The sequence below is a fragment of the Chiloscyllium punctatum genome, chromosome 39, assembly GCF_047496795.1.
Source record: "Chiloscyllium punctatum isolate Juve2018m chromosome 39, sChiPun1.3, whole genome shotgun sequence".
Classification (NCBI taxonomy): domain Eukaryota; kingdom Metazoa; phylum Chordata; class Chondrichthyes; order Orectolobiformes; family Hemiscylliidae; genus Chiloscyllium; species Chiloscyllium punctatum.
The window spans coordinates 62602656-62623913 of NC_092777.1; the positions used below are offsets into that span (position 1 = coordinate 62602656).

General features: G+C 44.0%; 1 protein-coding gene across 2 annotated transcripts in view; it reads left to right on the forward strand.

Moving 5' to 3' along the window:
- The first annotated feature begins 366 nt into the window (after window positions 1–366).
- The window catches only part of LOC140464143 (uncharacterized), a 28042-nt gene continuing 7150 nt past the window's right edge, over window positions 367–21258 (forward strand). The window contains exons 1-8 of one of the 2 annotated variants that reach the window (XM_072558912.1): window positions 367–539; window positions 681–758; window positions 864–896; window positions 9414–9497; window positions 13065–13162; window positions 14895–15082; window positions 15200–15289; window positions 21055–21138. In XM_072558912.1, coding sequence (XP_072415013.1) covers window positions 471–539; window positions 681–758; window positions 864–896; window positions 9414–9497; window positions 13065–13162; window positions 14895–15082; window positions 15200–15289; window positions 21055–21138 — 724 coding nt within the window. In that variant the 5' untranslated portion in view covers window positions 367–470. The remainder of the gene's footprint in view (window positions 540–680; window positions 759–863; window positions 897–9413; window positions 9498–13064; window positions 13163–14894; window positions 15083–15199; window positions 15290–21054; window positions 21139–21258) is intronic. The other variant, XM_072558913.1, reaches the window with a different exon arrangement.

The window sequence follows — 21258 nt, forward strand, 5'->3', positions numbered from 1 at the left end:
CGTTGCTGGAAAAGCGCAGCAGGTCAGGCAGTGTCCTGAATGAAGAAGGGCTTATGCCTGAAACGTTGATTCTCCTGCTCCTTGGATGCTGCCTGACCTGCTGCGCTTTTCCAGCAACACATTTTCAACATTGCGTTGACCCAGGATCTCTCTCAAAATGCCAGAACTGAACGTTGTATTTTTGAAAGTGTGCAGCTCTCAGATTTTACTCGCAAAGGGTTAAGTGGTTATTGAAACTGCTCCTGTGGCAGAGGACAAGGAAGTATTTTGGCAAGTGAAACCTTGATTGTCAAGTTTTCGGGGGGAGGTGCAATCACCTATACACCTGTACTAGGTCACACACACGCAAAAATAGCTAATCCTTTGTGAGAAACTGCAGAAGGGTTTGTGGAGAGCAGCAACTCCCGGTCACAGTCTCAGCAATCAGGGGAAATTTGTCAGCCAGAAACAAACCCTAAAAATTCATTAGGATGGCTTCTGACGAGAATGTTAAAGACCTGATTTTTGAAGGATATTTGAAAAAGCGAAAAGATAAGATGGTAAGCTGTTTTATTGATATTTAATGTTTTTTTTTGACTGGTGGGGTGGTGTTTGGAGGTTCATTTTTAAATAAGGTATAAGAAAATAGAAGGAGTCTGGTCTTCCAAAAGAGTAATTCGCTTTTTTTCCCCCCTTTGTAGAAGTTTGCTTGGTCAAAATACTGGTTTAGGCTCCAGAATACCACCTTGTTTTTCTACACTGAAAAGGATTGTGAAGCAGTGAGTATACAGCTTTAAAAAGCACACTCACCTCCTTAACTGATCTGGCATCGTTCCTTGGCTCAGTGTTGCTCCTGAATAACGTTCTCGTTTTCTTTCTTACAGTGTCATCTACGGGGTCAATACTACATCCACACGGTGAGCCCTGGTTAAACTGATTTCTGCCATTCGGTACAGCTTGGGGTTTCAGGTAAAGCACTGGCCATCTCTGGGGGAGTTGGCAATCCCAGCAAAGTGGGGGCACCATGCTCCAGGCCAATGCCCCTGCTCCCCCACCCACATCCCAACCCATGGCCTGACTCAGCAGGGGGCAGGGTTGGGAACCCCCCGGTGGGGGCACCAGGGAGACAGGACCCTGAGGGGAGGGTGGGGGTGGAGGTGGAGGGCTGGTCTACAGGAGAGGGTTGGGAGCAAAGTGAGTCACAAACTCTGTGGTAACTGTGACCCCCCATGGAGCTCCATTCCTCTCTAACAGCTCTCTCTCCCCCTCCCCCCACACTGTAATAGCCCTCACGCTAACAAAACCCCATCCTCACAATCCCCCCCTCTAAACCCCCCCAATAATCACCTCCTAAACAGCCCACAAACACCCCTCTAACAAACCCCCACTCTAACAACCCCCCTCTGACATCCCCCCCAACAAATCCCCCCTCTAAAAAACCCCCAACAAGCCCCCCCAATATCTCCAAACAAACACCCTTCTAACAACCCCCCCAAATTCCCCCCAATAAACCCGCCTCTAATACCTCCCAAAAAAAACCCCTAACAACCCTCCAACAGCTCCCCAGTTTAACATCCCCTGCAACTCGAACAATTACCCCCCACTCTCACAACTCCCCCCACCGCCCCCCCTCCCTACTCACTCTCTCCGCTCTCACTGAGGACTCACAATGAATTTCAACCTCTCTTTGGAGTCTCACTGGGAAAGGGTTGGGAAGCATAGCCATGAAATGTCTTGTTGTGTATCACAGTGAGTCAGTGCCTCAACCTATTCTGCCATCAAATGGAATGTGGGAAGCATTTTTTCTTGTTGCTACTTTCCGTGTTTTGGGAGAGCCCACCTCCCGTTAGAATGGTCAGAATACTGGTATCGTACGGACTGCAGTGGGACGTGAGCAGCATTTCACTAGAACACAATGGGTTGGGTTTCATGAGGGGAAGTCTTCAATGCGGAACTCTCTGCACTTCCACATTACAGTGAACCACAGCTTCGAACATCTTCCTCAGTTTTATAAACCATACAATTATCTTCCTGTGCAAAATTATTTAGACATCACAAAACTGGAAGTGTTAAACATGCTCAATGCCAAGGTTCCCTGTAACAGACCACACTAAAACCAAGGACCTATTTGTACACTTACATTTCTGAGACATTGTGCTAACTATCATTTCCTTTTAAATATTTGCTGTGTATAAATTAACTGCTACATTTCCTACATTATACTATTGAGTATATATCAAAATACTTAATTAGCTGTGAAATATTCTGGGACATCCTGAGGACATGAAACAGGTTATAGAGTCATAGAAATGTACAGCAGAAAAACAGACCCTTCGGTCAACTCGTCCATGCTGACCAGATATCCTAAATAAATCTAGTCCTATTTGTCAGCACTTGGCCCATATCCCTCCAAACCTTCCTACTCACGTACCCATCCAGACACCTTTAAATGTTGTAATTGTACCAGGCTCCACCACTTCCTCTGGCTGCTTATTCGATACACGCACCACCCTCTGCGTGAAAATGTTGACCTTTAGGACCCTTTTAAATTTTTCCCCTCTCACCCAAAATCTATACCGTCTAGTTTTGGACTCCCCCACCCCAAGGAAAATACCTTGTCTATTTACCCTATCTATGCCCCTCATGATTTTATAAACCTGTATGAGTCACCCCTCAGCCTCCAACACTCCAGGGAAAATAACTCCAACCTATTCAGTTTCTCCTCATAGCTCAAAACCTCCAACACTGGCAACATCCTTGTAAATCTTTTCTGAACCCTTTCAAGTTTCACAACATCTTCCTATTGGAGGGAGACCAGAATTGCGCACAATATGTATACCAAAAGTGACCTAACCAATATCCTGTACAGCCTCAACATGACCTCCCAACTCCTGTAGTCAATACTCTGACCAATAAAGGAAAGCATCGTAAACACCTTCTTCACTATCCTATCTACCTGTGAGTTCACTTTCAAGGAGCTATGAGCCTGCACTCCAAGGTCTTTTTGTTCAGCAACACTCCGCAGGACCTTACCGTTAAGCAGATAAGTTTTGTCCTGATTTGCCTTTCCAAAATACAGCACCTCACATTTATCTAAACTATACAGTTGAGAGAGTCAAATGGACAGGGCAGGTAGGGGCAAAGCAGAGAACAAGGTAGGACTGATAAATTAAACTGCATTTATTTCAATGCAAGAGGTCTAACAGGGAAGGCAGATGAACTCAGGGCATGGTTAGGAACATGGGACTGGGATATCATAGCAATTACAGAAACATGGCTCAGGGATGGACAGGACTGGCAGCTTAACGTTCCAGGATACAAGAAGGATAGAAAGGGAGGCAAGACAGGAGGGGAAGTGGTGTTTTTGATCAGGGATAGCAGTACAGCTGTACTGAGGAGGATATTCCTGGAAATACATCCAGGGAAATTATTTGGGTAGAACTGATACATAAGAAAGGGGTGATCACCTTATTGGGATTGTATTATAGATCCCCTAATATTCAGAGGGAAATTGAGAAACAAATTTGTAAGGAGATCTCAGTTATCTGTAAGAATAATAGGGTGGTTATGGTAGGGGATTTTAACTTTCCAAACATTGACTGGGACTGCCATAGTGTTAAGGATTTAGATGGAGAGGAATTTGTTAAGTGTGTACAAGAAAATTTTCTGATTCAGTATGTGGATGTACCCACTAGAGAAGGTGCAAAACTTGACCTACTGTTGGGAATTAAGGCAAGGCAGGTGACTGAGGTGTCAGTGGGGGAGCACTTTGGGGGAAAAAGGATAAACCAGATCTAAAAGTTGGAATTCTAAATGAGAGAAAGGCCAATTTTGATGGTATTAGGCAAGAACTTTCAAAAGCTGATGGGGCAAATGTTTGCAGATAAATGGATGGCTGGAAAATGGGAAGTCTTCAGAAATGAGATAACGAGAATCCAGAGAAAGTATATTCCTGTTAGGGTGAAAGGGAACGCTAGCAGGTATAGGGAATGCTGGATGTCTACAGAAATTTAAGGTTTGGTTAAGAAAAAGAAGGAAGCATATGTCAGGTATAGACAGGATAGATCGAGTGAATCCTTAGAGTATAAAGGCAATAGATCTATACTAAGAGGGAAATCAGGAGGGCAAAACGGGGACATGAGATAGCTTTGGCAAATAGAATTAAGGAGAATCCAAAGGGTATGTGCAAATACATTAAGGACAAAAGGGTAACTAGGGAGAGAACAGGGTCTGTCAAAGATCAGCAAGGCGGCCTTTGTGTGGAGCCACAGAAAATGGGGGAGATATTAAATGAATATTTTGCATCAGTAGTTACTGTGGAAAAGGACATGGAAGATATAGGCTGTAGGGAAATAGATGGTGACATCTTGCAAAATGTCCATTTTACAGAGGAGGAAGTGCTGATGTCGTGAAACGCATAAAAGTGGATAAATTCCCAGGACCTGATCAGGTGTACCCGAGAACTCTGTGGGAAGCTAGAGAAGTGATTGCTGGGCTCCTTGCTGAGATATTTGTATCATTGATAGTCACAGGTGAGGTGCCGGAAGTCTGGAGGTTGGCTAACATGGTGCCACTGTTTAAGAAGGGTGGTAAGGACAAGCCAGGGAACTATAGACCAGTGAGCCTGATGTCGGTGGTGGACAAGTTGTTGGAGAGAATCCTGAGGGACAGGATGTACATGTATTTGGAAAGGCAAAAACTGATTAGAGATAGTAAACATGGCTTTGTGCGTAGGAAGTCATATCTCACAAACTTGATTGAGTTTTTTGAAGAAGTAACAAAGAGGATTGATGAGGGCAGAGTAGTAGATGTGATCTATATGAACTTCAACAAGGTGTTTGACAAGGTTCCCCATGGGAGACTGGTTAGCAAGGTTAGATCTCATGGAATCCAGGAAGAACTAGCCATTTGGATACAGAACTGGCTCAAAGGTAGAAGACAGAGGGTGGTGGTAGAGGGTTGTTTTCAGACTGGGGGCCTGTGACCAGTGGAGTGCCACAAGGATCGGTGCTGGGTCCTCTACCTTTTGTCATTTACATAAATGATTTGGATGCGAGCTTAAGAGGTACAGTTAGTAAGTTTGCAGATGACACCAAAATTGGAGGTGTAGTGGACAGTGAAAAGGGTTACCTCAGATTACAACAGGATCTTGATCAGATGGGCCAATGGGCTGAGAAATGGCAGATGGAGTTTAATTCAGATAAATACGAGGTGCTGCATTTTGGGAAAGCAAGTCTTCGCAGGACGTATTCACTTAATGTTAAGGTCCCAGGGCGTGTTGCTGAACAAAGCGATCTTGGAGTGCAGGTTTATAGCTCCTTGAAAGTGGAGTCGCAGGTAGATAGGATAGTGAAGAATGTGTTAGGTATGCTTTCCTTTATTGGTCAGAGTACTGAGTACAGGAGTTGGGAGGTCATGTTGCAGCTGTATAGGACATTGGTTAGGCCACTTTTGGAATATTGCATGCAATTCTGGTCTCCTTCCTATCGGAAAAATATTGAGAAACTTGAAGGGGTTCTAAAAAAATTTACAAGGATGTTGCCAGGGTTGGAGCATTTGAGCTATACGGTGAGGCTGAACAGGCTGGGGCTGTTTTCCCTGGAGCATCGGAGGCTGAGGGGTGACCTTATCGAGGTTTATAAAATGAAAAGGGGCATGGATAGGATAAATAGACTCAGACTTTTCCCTGGGGTGGGGGAGTCCAGAACTGGAGGGCATAGGTTTAAGATCAGTGGGCAAAAGTATAAAAGTGACCTAAGGGGCAACTTTTTCACACAGAGGGTGGTGTGTGTATGGAATGAGCTGGTGGAGGCTGGTACAATTGCAACATTTAAAAGGCATTTGGATGGGTATATGAATAGGAAGTGTTTGGAGGGATATGGGCCAGGTGCTGGCAGGCAGGACAAGATCGGGTTGGGATATCTGGTCGGCATGGACGGGTTGGACCGAAGGGTCTGTTTCCGTGCTGTACATCTCTCTGACTCTATGACTCTATTGGAATACAATGTTTTTATATTTTGTCGAGAGAACGGGAAGAGCTGTTTTTGATGACACGATTATTGTGGGAAAGTGCATTAGAAAAGAGGCTTGCCACTGGCACAAAGTGTGGGAAATTCAGACAGTAAGCCACCCTGAGGCGATTTCACAAATGATTCAAGCAGAAAGACTGACACCCAAAGAGCTGATCTACAGCTCACCTGCCAGTCACTGAATGACTCATAGACATGTAAACTCAGAAAAGGACAAAAATCACTGAAGGATCTTTTGCCTTTGCTTTTTGTCGATTTTGTGTTGTATTTGTTACTCAGGTTGGTCATACTCTTTAAAGTCACAAGGTTTGTAGAGGTTGGGAGAGTGACAGAATTCACCTGACTTCTCAATTCTGCACTGTCATTCAATAGAATCATGATTAGTCTGTATTGTAGCTTAATGCACCAACCTTAGTTTCATATCATTGTAAAGTCTTGTTTAGCTTGTTTAATCTCTGGTTTTAAAATGTTGACTCAGCTAGTATCTGTTGGTTTTTTTTGGTAGGATTCAGTTTCCACTCTTCAACAATTTTTTTTCTGCATTCTCATGAATGGCTAGACTCTAATTTTAAGATTATGCTCCTTATCCTACACTCACCCACCATAAATATCTTGTTTCTTTCCAATCTATTTACTTTAAGACAATGGAGACATGTGACCATATTTCCCAAGCATCCTGACTGTGTCCTGTCTGGAGCATACTTTTAAAATTTAACATTGAACAAATTGTTACTGACTGTATGAGAAGAACAGAGTTAAATAAACTCAGCACTCGATGCAGGAAATTGAAGCAATTCAGGCTGTTCTTAGGAATATTCATTTGAGGATCACTTCACAATATAATTGTGTCTCTGTTACTGGGATTAAATGATGTACTGAACTGTGTAAATGTGAATATTTTAGTTTATGATTCACAGAAGGGTATTATTCATTTCACAGGGAGAAGGGTTACAGATATTAGACATAGGTAGAGATTATAGTGAAACTACAATCTGAAAATTGATCAAGGGATTCAGCAGGTTAATGAAGAGAAAGTAAAAATAAGGACAGTGATTAAAAAGTGGACTCAAGCACAAGAGACTTTTCCAAATATTAGAAGGTCACAGGATAAGTTGGTGAACCTGTTTAAAAATACATTAATATCAAAAATACCTTAAGGACCTTAATACATTAAAGGACCTTAAACTTTATAAAAGGGCAATGTACAAAAACAAGGAAGCTATACTGAATCCTCAAAAGTCACTGGTGATCAACTAGCATATTGTCTCCAGTCTGGACTTCAATGTTTAGAAAGTTGTCAAAATCTTTGAGAGTTTCAAGAAGATGTCAAAAGAAGATTATCATGAGGGACTCAGTTAGATGGAGACTGGTGAAGATGGAACTGTTCTCCTTGGATCACAGAAAATTGAACAGAGACTTAATAGAACTTTCCAAAATGAAGAGGGGATTGATAGCACAGACAGAAAGATTTGGCTTCTAGTGGCAGACTGGTGACCAGAGGAATGATGTAAGATCATCAAGAACACAAAGTTTGAAGTTACTTTTGATGCAAGGCAATTCTTCAAGCCAAACAAAATATATTTAACTATTTTTTACTGTAACAAATTAGCCAGTCACAAGGTTTTCTTGAGTTAAAGGAAGAGTAAGTCTATTATCTGTCACACCCCAAAAAATAATAAGATGTCAAGCATATGGCCTCTGCAGTCACTTGGGCTTTGCACGCAGAAACATACACACATTCTCACATGCACACAAAACACACACGCACAGACACACTCATACGCACACTCGCACACTCACACTTTCGCACACTCACTCACTCACTCACATAAACCCAGTTTCTCCAAGTGGAGGTTCATTCCCTCCTTCAGAATGTTTCCCACCACTGGTGTGAGACTCACTGGTCTGTCCTTCCCTCGGACGGACGAACACACACACACACACATGTACACAATCATACACAAACACATAGACATGCACACAAACAAACATACACTATCACAAACAAATACACACAGACAAATGCACACACGTAAACAAATACGCACACACTCACACAGATACACAGATACTCATGAACATACACACAAACACTGATACACACGAGCACACTCACACGTTATCATAAATGATATACACAAACACACACAGACAAACACAAATGAATACACACAAACACTCATGCACAAATTAACAAATACAAAATACAAATACTATCCTCCCCACTCCTACCCCCCAATACACACACATGCACACCGACATATGCACTCAAACTCACACACACATACATACACATGCACTCACAGAGACACAGACATATGCATATACCAAGTTTGAAGGGGATAGTGGCAATACAAAAGAAGACACCAAAAGGACTCCAAACTGTATACCTTTTCTGTGTTTTGAGGTGTCAGGTTTCAACTTGAGGCCATGATTACTGTTTGGCAGCTTTCTTGGGTGCTTTCAGCAGTGGTGAATGTTGGAGTTATCTGTGACTCCCTGAAGCGTCCTCTCTGTGCTTACTTCCATGGGAACCAAATCCATTTCTCCGAGAGGAAGAGCAGTGGAGATAATAGCTTCCCTTGCTATTAATATCCAAAAGTTCACAGAAAACTCTCCGGAAAAGTGGTTCCAGTTTGTATTTCCAAAATGTTCTGTTTGGGTGAGTTTGTTTGTGCCAGTCATGCTGTCAATGTCCTGGAGTTTTCCTTTTGTTAACGTCTTTCTGAGACTGTACTAAGTTAATGAGTCTGCATTGTATGAACTCTACCTTTTCACATCCTGAGGGAGATTTAATGGTTCTCTCACCTCCACCTTGCGGTACCTTTGTGTTCTTTAAGCAGTTTACCATGTCTCGGTCAAACCTACAAGAGTTCCAACAGTTGAAAGTCTTAAAACCTGTCTTCAAAAATCCTCTGTTCAATGTCTTAGATCTTCACACACAATTAATGAAGTGTAGTCACATATATCATGTAGGAAAGTTGCAGCCAATTTGTGCACAGCCAAATCCACAAACAGCAAAGAGATACCTTTAGAATGAGGGCTGCTGGGAGCATGAGCTCAGGTCTCTGCAGTGGCACTCAGAGCAGAGTGCCCCTCTGTAGATTATATAAAGAATTATGTACCCTGACAGTGAGGTGATTCATCGGTACCTGCTGGTCTGAAGAGTTTTTTGATCAGTTGAATCAACTATATTAACTGTAGGCTAGTTCACTTAACATCCATCACGAAACATGTTGTCTGGATAGTGCACATAAAAACATTAGTGAAGAATCTGCCAGTAATCATTCTCATGGGATTGTATTGCAGCAGGAGCCCAGGCATCAGGCGAAGGAAGAAAAAAATGCAAATAAATATAGTTTTAACAGATTGTATCTACTAATCACAGAACTTATGCCACAACAGGTTCAGTCTGTGAGAGAACTCAAAGCCACCAACCGCGAGTATCCCTTTGAAATAGTTATGAAAAACGGGAAGAGGAAATTGCTGGTAAGTCTGTGTAAGGCCATGAATTCACCTGGCAGGGTTAATAAATCTCTGAGCCTGCTGTATCGTGATGATATTTAGCAACTCCTCAGGTATGTGAGAGCTCCTCAAAATGTGAGCTCTGAAGCAGCAGTGACTGCTAACTGAAACATTCGTTTTGTTTCTCTCCACAGAAGCTGCCAGACTTGCTGAGTTTCTCCAGCAATTTCCGTTTTTACGATTGCAGCATGGCAGCACGGTGGCTCAGTGGTTAGCATTGCTGTCTCATGGTGCCAGGGTCCCAGGTTCAATTCCAGCCTCAGGTCTCTGTCTGTGTGGAGTTTGCACATTCTCCCCATGTCTGCCTGGGTTTCCTCTGAGTGCTCCAGGTTCCTCCTACAATCCAAAGATGTGCAGGTTAGGGTGGACTGGCCGTGGGAAATGCAGGGTTATGGGTCTGGGTGGAATGCTCCAGAGGGTCAGTGCACACTCAATGGGCCAAATGGCCTCTTTCTGCATTATAGGGATTTTGTGATTGTAAACTGCTGTATGACCCATTTAAATCGCTGAAGCTGCCTGACGCTGACTGAACATTGAGCCAGAGCACTCCAGTGGAATATCCTGTGGATGTTGAAATATGTTCCCTGTCGACATTAACACTCCGGGAATGAAACAAGCTCCCGGCCCCCAGTCAATACTCTGCCCCTGCTTCCCCCAAACAGGCTCTTTCCTCTACACTCTCACTTGCTCCTCTCTACACTCTCGCTGGTCTGACTCGCACCCCATGTCCTGTGTGCTGCCTTAACTTTCTATTGACCTGTCCTGCCACCTTCAGGAACCCTCTGAGCTTCCTAATGTCCTGCCATTTATCGAGTTCTCCCTCGTCCTGTTACTTCTTCCAATGTGCATCACCTCACGCTTCTCAGGCTTCAATTCCTTCTGCCACTGGCCTGCCCATCTGATTAATCCACCTACCTCCTGACCTCCTTCCAATAAAGCCATGCTGACTATCCCTGCTTTTCCTACTTTATCCCTTTCTCACCCCAGTCTCTCCAAGTGGAGGTTCATTCCCTCCTTCAGAATGTTTCCCACCACTGGTGTGAGACTCACTGGTCTGTCCTTCCTTAGTTTATCTCTACCACACTCTTGTAAAGTAGAACCACACTAGCCATCCTCCAGTCCTCTGGCACCTCCCCTGTGGCCAGCGAGGAATTCCAGATTTGGGTCAGATTCCCCTGTAATTTCCTCCCTCATCTCCCACTTGGACCTGGGGTACAACCCATTCAGACCTAAGATTTGTTCATTTTTAAACCTGCCAAAACCCCAATACCTCCTCGCTCCTCTGTCAATCTACTCCAGACTCTCTCAGTCCCTCTTCCTGAACTCTGTACCAACATCTCCAGAGTGAAGATTAATGTGAAGTAATCATTTACCACCCTGCCAACATCCTCCGACTCCAAACCCTGATCACTTTCTTGGTCCCTACTCTTTTTCTGAGGTTTTTCTCTTCTCTTTAATACACCAGTTTGGGATTTTCCCTCATCTTACCCTCTAGGGTTTCTCATGTTCTCCAAATTACTTTCTGAGGCACTGCTTGAGCACAGCATTTTCTATCCTCCAGTAGGGTGTCCATTGATTTGCTTCCTTTGGACCTGTTAAAAAATTATTTTCCTCCTCATCCAGTCCGGAATATTCTGAGACTGCCAGACCTTTCTGGGCTTCTTGTTCCTACATTTCACCCTGAAGGGAAGACATTAGGCCTTATACTCCCCCATTTCCATTTGAAGCCCACCCTAATGTCCTGCTGTGGATATACTCCCAGGTAGCTGTACCCGACATACCTTGGTAAGATTCGGCCTTATTTTAATAAAATCTGCCTTCCCCTAATCCAAAACCCTTTCTCACATGCCATTTTTTTTTTCCTTTTCCATAACTCAAAGGTGTTCGTGAGTCATCAGGATGCTGAGGCAAACTGTGCTTTGGTTTACACCAAGCTATTTATGTACCTAGGAATATAGGAATAATTCAAATCCTTTAAGCTGGATGCCTGATCTTTAAAAACATATCACTAAGGAGATGGTGATTGTTTGAAAGGAGTTTTTCTGAGACTGCTTGAGTTTGTTTACAAATCACTCCCCGGTCTCTATAATTGCTTCAAACGACAACTGCCAGAGATCCCTGTACTCCTCCAATTCCGGCATCTTGAACATTCCTGGTTTTAATCCCTCCACCACGAGCAGCCGTGTTTTCAGTTGCCAAAGCCCGAAGCTCGAGAATTTCCTCCCTAAACCTCTCAATCTCCTTCTCCTCCTTTTAAGACACTCCTTAAAACCTGTCTCTTCCAGGTCACATCTGCCTAGGCAGCTTGCTCATTTGTTTCTAATTCTGAGACGTTTTGCTATGTTAGAGGCACCAAAGAAATTCAGGTCATTGTTGTTGCTAAGTGTATGTAAAAGTTTTCCACTCACTTCCTCACTTGTTACAATTCAGCTTTAGTTGTAAGCAAACTTTCAAAGTATTGGGATGGCTTAATCCGTTCCTTTTGCTGATGGCTGATTTTACTTATCGCTGACTCAGAGATGTGTCGGCTAAATCTGTGTGGGAGTTCACCTACCTGAGCTAAGACCAGTTAACTTAATATTGACAAGACTTAAAACCTGCCAAGTCCTGGTCTTTGGTTTTTGAGGAGCGAAAGGTGCTTTTAGCAGTTTAAGTCAGGCCCGAGTCACCGTGTAGAAGATCAACCAAACTGGGCCATGTTTATATCATAAACAAGTGATAAACGGTCCTAATACTGATGATAATTATCAGGAAAGATTTAACAAGCTGGCATTCTTTTCTGTGCAAAAGTGAAAACTTAGGATAGCGCGAATGAGATGTTTGAGACTCTCGAGGGATTTGATTGATATAATGAAGAGTTTCCACTTATAGAAGAGACCGAAATTGATCGTCAATATCAGATGGTCACTAATCCAATGAATCCAAAAAATATTTGGGTTTACCAATCTAACGTTGACCATGAATCCATTGTTGATTGTTGGAAAAACCCATCTGGTTCAATAATGTCCTTTAGGGAAGGTGTGCCGTACATGTGACTCCAGACCCACAGCAAAGCGGGTGACTCTTAACTGCCCTCTGGCCTATTAGGGATGGGCAATAAATGCTACCTAGCCAGTGATGCGCTCATCCTGTGAATGAATAAATAAAAACAATAAAATCAGGAGTTCAGGACAAAATTCTTTACCAGGAGATTCAACATTCTCACCAATGTTGAAGAGAGGTCTTGAGGTGGTGAATTTGAAGGGAAGCTGGATAAACTCATGAGGGAGAAAAGGGTTGAAGAGGTGGGATGACGAAGGTTGAGAAGAATCTCATGCAGAGTCTAAACAGTGCAACGGACCCTCTCCTGATTGGGTTCTGTGCTTTCAATGTGAGATCAGTCTATGGACCTGAGTGGTCAGCTTTGTTCTGGATTTACTCTGCTCAGTCCTCACGTTCAATTCCAGTGCTTTGTTACAGGAATTAAGAAACTCCAACAGGCCCATTTCTTCCACATCTTGTTGAATGTGCCCTCCTTGTTTCCTGTGCTAGGCTGCAGGAAGGTCGGACCTGCGGACCATCTGGATGGAGTTCCTGTGGAAAGCCATGCAGCTTCCTGGACCAGGGAAGAAGAATTCAGCTTGTACCTGGTGAGCTTTTCCCAGCAGCATGTTTCCTTTATCATGCAGGACCTTAGCCTGGAGTAAGCCAGGAAGCATTGGAGTTTACAGGAGTTGGAGATTGCTAAAGCATAGCCCGAAATAGGTCATTGACCCCTGAACCGCCTCTGGGAAAGAGCTGTCAAATTTTTACTCAGAGTGCTGCTTCCTCCCAATAACCCTGAAGATTAGTTCTCATCAAAAACACGCCCAATCAGCACCACAATCTCGGGGGCTGTGTTCCACATCGTAGCAACTAGCCGCATAATTTTTTTTTTAACTTGACTTTCCTTTTTAGTAGAAGACCTCAAAGTGACACAATCCCTCCTCGCTTTCTCCCCGGTTTTTTTTAGATTAGATTACTTACAGTGTGGAAACAGGCCCTTCGGCCCAACAAGTCCACACCGCCCCGCCGAAGCGCAACCCACCCATACCCCTACATCTACCCCTTACCTAACACTACGGGCAATTTAGCATGGCCAATGCACCTGACCTGCACATCTTTGGACTGTGGGAGGAAACCGGAGCACCCGGAGGAAACCCACGCAGACACGGGGAGAACGTGCAAACTCCATACAGTCAGTCGCCTGAGGCGGGAATTGAACCCGGGTCTCTGGTGCTGTGAGGCAGCAGTGCTAACCACTGTGCCACCGTGCCGCCCAATTGTTTCAAAGTTGGTTCTCAACCTACTACCCAGAGGAAAATATCCTTTCTCACTTGGAATCCAGAGTGAATTGAAAATAGATATTGGGAAGGAATGATTTATTCCAAACATTGAATCCTTGGAATAATCCTGCAGACCGAGTAATGCAGAGAAACCCATTGGGGGAAGTTTGAATTGGATTTGGATGCTGTGATAGGAAGGTTAGGGCACTTAAGGCACTATTACACACTGAAAGAGGACATTGTTAAAATCTGTCAGAGATTTCATTGAGAACAGGAGCATTATTCAGTTCGGCACGGTGGCACAGTGGTTAGCACTGCTGCCTCACAGCGCCTGAGACCCGGGTTCAATTCCCGCCTCAGGCGACTGACTGTGTGGAGTTTGCACGTTCTCCCCGTGTCTGCGTGGGTTTCCTCCGGGTGCTCCGGTTTCCCCCCACAGTCCAAAGATGTGCAGGCCAGGTGAATTAGCCATGCTAAATTGCCCATAGTGTTAGGCAAGGGGTAAATGTAGATGTAGGCGTATGGGTGGGTTACGCTTCGGCGGGGCGGTGTGTACTTGTTGGGCCGAAGGGCCTGTTTCCACACTGTAAGTAATCTAATCTAATCTAATCTACTCCCACATCATGGGCAGAAAAACTGTATCTAATCTAAATCCAATCCCAGAATGGAGGGAACAGACATCAGAAGTTACAAAGTGGGAGTGAAGTGGGAGGGTGCAGGACCCAGCAAGATGTGGAACTTGGAGAATGTGTACTTTTCTTCAGTCACATGGTGGAAAGGGGCTCATGCAGGATGTAAAGATACGAGTTGCATTTTTGGGAGCAAGAGAATTGCAGACAGAGATTGACATAAGAATGTTTGAAAATCGGATTTAAAGAATAATATGAGAATGTGCTTTCATCTGAGGCAGGCACCAAGGCAGGTTGAACACATGAGGAGAGAGGTGGCTGGTGTCTATATTGGATTGAACTGTATTTTCCTTGTAGTGGGAAAGTTTCCTGTGGAATCAATCACTTTGGAATAGCCTTCACTGTGTATCTCTGCTTCCCATCACCAGGCATGACATCCCCTGCCTTATGGAAAGAGCAGCTTCTGTCTATGGGGACACCAACAAGTTGCGGGCTTCCTCAACGCTGTTCAGGTCCTTGAACACACGCAGTCAGGACTTCACCTCGGACACCACACATCTCCACAAATCTCCGGCTACGCCTCGGAACACTCTGCTGAAGTGTCCAGACTTTTTAGGTCAGTCACAAAATTCGAGTGGAAGAATTGGGTGCTTGCTTTGAGACTCAAGTTGATTTGTCAGTAGTAGGCTTATTCAGAGTGGTATTATTGATGGTGTCTGATGTCCAATTGCAGCTGAACCTTACTATGTGAGCTCTAGTAGTGTCACATCGTCCAGTACCGGGGAGGAGGATGTGGATCATGACACCGTACCCCTATCTAAAGGTAACACTATATAGTGTTTGCTTATTTAATTTGGTGAATTTAATGCAAAACTGTTGAAGTTAATTGTGCTGTTTGTCTTGGTTCCAAACATTGTTGAGTTGCCACAGTTCCCTGTCCAATAGGTGCATGGAATGCAATTGATCCAAACACATGCTTTAATCTCGACTTTCATTGATTTTGAGATGAGATCAGAAACCTTTTTAACACAGTGAATAATTCCAGTTGGGAGTGCGCCTAAAATGGACAGTTGAGCAGTCCTAATAATATCCTCTCCATCGTGAGTGGCGAGTGTTGCAGAATTACAAGAAAGAACAAGACAGTGGAACTGATAAGACTGCTCTTTCATCGAGACAGTATAAGCATGATGGGCTGAGTGGAGTTCAGGGACAGTAATCACGCAAATGGCCTGTCTGCCCGTTCAGTGTTTTGACACCTGCTTTGGTATGAGAACTAGCAAGACCCTTCTCGAGCAAACATGACATCTTCTTTGGCTGTACTATTCCATACTTTTACAATAAGATTGCACTCACCAAAACAAAGTTATTTCACTGCTGAGGAATAACATACTTTACACTTTTAGAAGCCCTGAATTGGTTCTGAGTCCCTATCGGACCAGGTATTGAGCTGGCAGCTGCTTCCTGCATGTCCCAAAAGCTGTCTGATTCCCAGAGCAGAGACAAGGGGTCCCTGCTGCACACAGCACATCACCTTCCAAGTGAGATTCCGATTTGTGTGTTGGTTATTTGGAAATTTGTTGCCACATGCTCCTAATGACCAGCATAGGATTATCTGAAAATAATATAACGTGTGTAGGTCAGAAGTGATCAGGAAAGGATGTGCTGGGTGAAGCAAGGATGAAGGGAGATCAGTGCGAAGCCATGGGAGTGGGTAAAGGAAAGACAAATAAACCAGGCAGAGAAGAACAAAGAGTGAGTAAGCACTTGGGACAAGGAGCTGTTGTTGATATTATTAGTCATCACCTCCTGATTTTTTAATGAAGGTGGGCCAATGGGGCTGAGAAGTGGCAGATGGAGTTTAATTCAGATAAATGCGAGGTGCTGCGTTTTGGGAAAGCAAATCTTAGCAGGACTTATACATTTAATGGGGGTGTGGCTGAACAAAGAGACCTTGGAGTGCAGGTTCATCGCTCCTTGAAAGTGGAGTCTCAGGTAGATAGGATAGTGAAGAAGGCATTTGGTATGCTTTCCTTTATTGGTCAGAATATTGAGTACAGGTGTTGGAGGTCATGTTGCAGCTGTACAGGACATTGGTTAGGCCACTGTTGGAATATTGCATGCAATTCTGGTCTCCTTCCTATCTGAAACTTGAAAGGGTTCATAAAGGATTTACAAGGATGTTGCCAGTGTTGGAGGATTTGAGCTATAGGGAGAGGCTGAACAGGTTGGGGCTGTTTTCCCTGGATAGTCAGAGGCTGAGGGGGGACCTTATAGAGGTTTACAAAATTGAGAGGCATGGATAGGGTAGATAGACAAAGTCTTTTCCCTGGGGTCGGGGAGTCCAGAACTAGAGGGCATAGGTTTAGGGTGAGAGGGGAAAGATATAAAAGAGGGTGGTATGGGTATGGAATGAGCTGCCAGAAGAAGTGGTGGAGGCTGGCACAGTTGCAACATTTAAGAGGCATTTGGATGGGTATATGAATAGGAAGGGTTTGGAGGGATATGGGCCGGGTGCTGGCAGGTGGGACTAGATTGGGTTGGGATATCTGGTCGGCATGGATGGGTTAGACCGAAGGGTCTGTTTCCATGCTGTACATCTCTATGACTCTAAATTACATTTATTTGCATTGTAAAATGTTCTTTTGAATTGAATCTGGAGATCTGACTAATTGATTCTAGAAATAGAAAATCCTTCAGTTTATCTCAAACCATTGTGGACTGCGTAGTTCTGTGAATCAAACCGAAACTATGACTGCATAACACAGCAAGAACATGTTGACTATGGACTGTTCATAGAAAGAATGTGCTTTTCCTAAATGCAGACAGCTGTTCAAACTGCTGACATCACTATTTACTTACAGGTTCATTCCAAATACCTCCGGGTGCTCCGGTTTCCTCCCACAGTCCAAAAATGTGCAGGTTAGGTGAATTGACCATGCTAAATTGCCCGTAGTGTTGGATGTAGGGGAATGGGTCTGGGTGGATTGCTCTTCGGAGGGTTGGTGTGGGCTTGTTGGGCCGAAGGGCCTGTTCCACACTGTAAGTAATCTAATCTAATCTCTTAGGGAGTATAAGAGTATCCGTTCCCACAGAAAGGGAAAAAACCCCTCTATTTGTACAATGTTGTTAATGACCTCTCAACAGTTGAAGAGCCTTCACAGTCAGTGAGGTACTTTGAAAATGCTATCACTGTTGATAGGTAGAACAAAGAACAAAGAAAATTTCCAGCCCAGGAACAGGCCCTTTGGCCCTTCAAGCCTGAGCCGATCCAAATGTACTGTCTAAACCTGTCGGTCAATTCCTAAGCATCTGTATCCCTCTGCTCCCCACCTACTCTTGCATCTGTCCAGACGCATCTTAAATGAATCTACCGTGCCTGCCTCTACCACCTCTGCTGGCAATGCGTTCCAAACGCCCACCACCCTCTGTGTGAAGTACTTGCTGCGTGTATCCCCCTTAAACTTTCCACCTCTCACCTTGAAAGCATGACCTCTTGTTATTGAATCCTTTACCCTGGGAAAACGCTTGTCTCTATCCACCCTGTCTATACCCTTCATGATTTTGTAAACCTCAATCAGGTGCCCCCTCAATATCCTTTTTTCTAGTGAAAATAAACCTAATCTACTCAACCTCTCTTCATAGCTAGCACCCTCCATACCAGGCAACATCCTCGTAAACCTTCTCTGCACCCCCTCCAAAGTGTCCACATCCTTTTGGTAATGTGGTGACCAGAACTGTACACGTATTCTAAATGCAGCCGAAACAATGTCTTGTACAATTTTAACATGACTTGCCAGCTCTTATACTCAATACCCCAACCAATGAAGGCAAGCATACTATATGCCTTCTTGACCACTCTTTCCACCTGTGCAGCAACCTTCAGGGTACAATGGACCTGCACTCCCAGATCTCTCTGCCCATCAACTTTTCCCAAGGCTCTTCCATTCATTGTATAATTCGCTCGAGAATTAGAATTGCCTAAATGCATCACCTCACATTGGTCTGGATTGAAAGCCATCTGCCACTTTTCCACCCAACTGTCCAGTCTATCTATATCCTCCTGTATTCTCTGGCAGTCCCTTATGCTTTCTGCTACTTCACCAATCTTCGTGTTATCTGCAAATTTGCTGATCATACCAACAGTGCCCTCTTCCAGATCATTTATGTATATCATAAACAACAGTGGCCCCAGCACTGACCCCCTGTGGAACACCACTGGTTACTTTTCTCCATTTCGAGAAACTCCCTTCAACTACTACTCTCTGTCCCCTATTGCTCAACCAGTTCTTTATCCACCTAGAACACCCTACACACCGTATGACTTCACTTTCTTCATTAGTCTACTATGGGGAACCCTATCAAACACCTTACTAAAGTCCATGTAAATGACATCAACAGCCCTTCCTTCATCTGTCAATTTGGTCACTTCCTTGAAGAACTCTACTAAATTGGTAAGGCACGATCTCCCCCACACAAAACCATGTTGCTTATCACTGATAAGCCCATTCTTTTCTAAATATAAATAGATCCTATCCCTCAGTACCTTCTTCAGCAACTTTCCCACCACCGACGTCAGGCTCACTGGTCTATAGTTATCCGGAATATCCCTACTCCCCTTCTTGTACAGGGGGACAACATGAGCAACCATCTGGTCCTCCGGCACCTCACCTGTATTTAAAGATGTCACAAAGATATCTATCAGGGCCCCAGCTATTTCCTCTCTTGCCTCCCTCAGCAACCTGGGATAGATCCCATCCGATCCTGGGGATTTGTCCACCCTAATAACCTCTAACATACCCAACACACCTTCCCTACTTATGTCAACGTGATCCAGACTAATCAAACTTCTATCTCTAATCTCAACATTCATCATGTCCCTCTCCTCAGTGAACACTGATGCAAAGTAATCATTCAGAATCTCACCCATTCTCTCAGGTTCGGCACACAGCCTTCCTTCATTATCTTTTAGTGGACCAATCCTTTCTCTAGTTCCTGCTTGCTTCTTATAGAAGAATAAAATGCTTTAGGATTCTCCTTAATTCTGCTCACTAAAGCTATTTCATGACTCCTTTTAGCCCGCTTGATTCCTCGTTTAAGACTTGTCCTACTCTTCCGATATTCCACCAGGGCCCGTTCTGTTCTTAGCTGCCTCGACCTTATGTTCGCTTTCCTTTTCCTCTTGGCTAGTCATACAATTTCTCCTGTCATCCATGGTTCATGAATCTTGCCCTTCCTATCCTTTGCCTTCAACAGGACATGCCTATCCTGCACTGCTGTTAACCGATCTTTGAAAGCCTCCCACATATCAAATGTGGACTTGCCTTCAAATAGCTGTGTCCAATCCACCTTTCCCAGCTCCTGCCTAATTTTGATATAATTGGCCTTATCCTGCTCTAGAAAACTTTCCTGGACACTTTGTACAAATTCTACTCCATCCAGACCTCTGACGCTAACTGTATCCCAGTCAATGTTGGGAAAATTAAAATCTCCCATCACCACGACCCTATTGCCTCTACATCTTTCCATAATCTGTTTACCTATTTGTTCTTCTACCTCATGCTCACTGTTGGGAGGTCTGTAATACAGCCCCAACAATGTAACTGCATCCTTCTTATTTCTCAGCTCCACCCATAATGCCTCACTACCCAAGACTACCACAGTGTCCTCCTTTAGCACAGCCGTGATATTGTCCTTGACCAGCAATGCAACTCCACCCCCTCTTTTACTTCCCTCCCTGTCCTGTCTGAAGTGTCTATATCAGAACATTTAGCTAACAATCATCACGCCCTTCCTTCAACCAAGTCTCTGTGATTGCAATAATGTCATACTCCCAGGTACCAATCCAAGCCCTAAGTTCATCTACCTTGCACACTGTACTCCTTGCATTAAAGTAGATGCATTTCAGGCCACCAGTTCTTTTGCGCTCACCTACTCTCTGCCTATTCTTCCCTTTATTAATGGTACCTTCATAATTCTTACAGTCTCCAGTCTCCACCTTGCTGCCTACTTGTTTTCTGTTCTGGTTCCCCGCCCCCTGCCACATTAGTTTAAAACATCCCCAAAAGCAGTAGCAAAAACTCCCCCAAGGATTTTGGTTTCGGTCTTGTTCAAACGTAGACCGTCCCTTTTGTAATAGTCCCACCTTCGCCAGAAACAGTCCTAACATCCAACAAATCTGAATCCCTCCCTCCTCCACCACTTCTCAAGCCACGTGTTCATCCTGCCTGTTTTTTTCATTTCAATAGGTAGGTAACGCCTACGTATGAGCTGCGTTCTAAATGCATGGTGGAAGAGATTCAAGGGGCAGCCAATTTATGTACAGCAAGTTCCTCCAAATAGCAAAGAAATAGTGACCAGATAAGGAATTGGTTAAAGAATAAATGTTAATCCAGGATTCCAGAGAGACACATTTTTTTTGGTTGGAATCATCAGCACAAACTTAGTGTCTTAGCTATGCTCAACTAAACAAAGAGATTTTCCTCACCATTCTGAAGTATTGAACAGACAGCTGGGAAGCACTCACCCTACTCTACAAAGCAGCCACAGCATTTAGTGTTTGGCTTGATGATTTTTTTTCTGCATTTATAGATCTCACGTGTAACCAGTTCCCAAATAAAGAGGAGTGGAAAGCAAATGATGCTCAGAGTCCATGGTCTGAGGTTCCTGGCAAAGGTATACGAATTAACAATGCCTTTTAAATGGAGCTAAATATTGTTGCGTACAGAGATATGCATGAGCCTACAAATGTTCTCCAGCAATTGAAGAAACACTGCAGAGCTACACTGCCAGTCT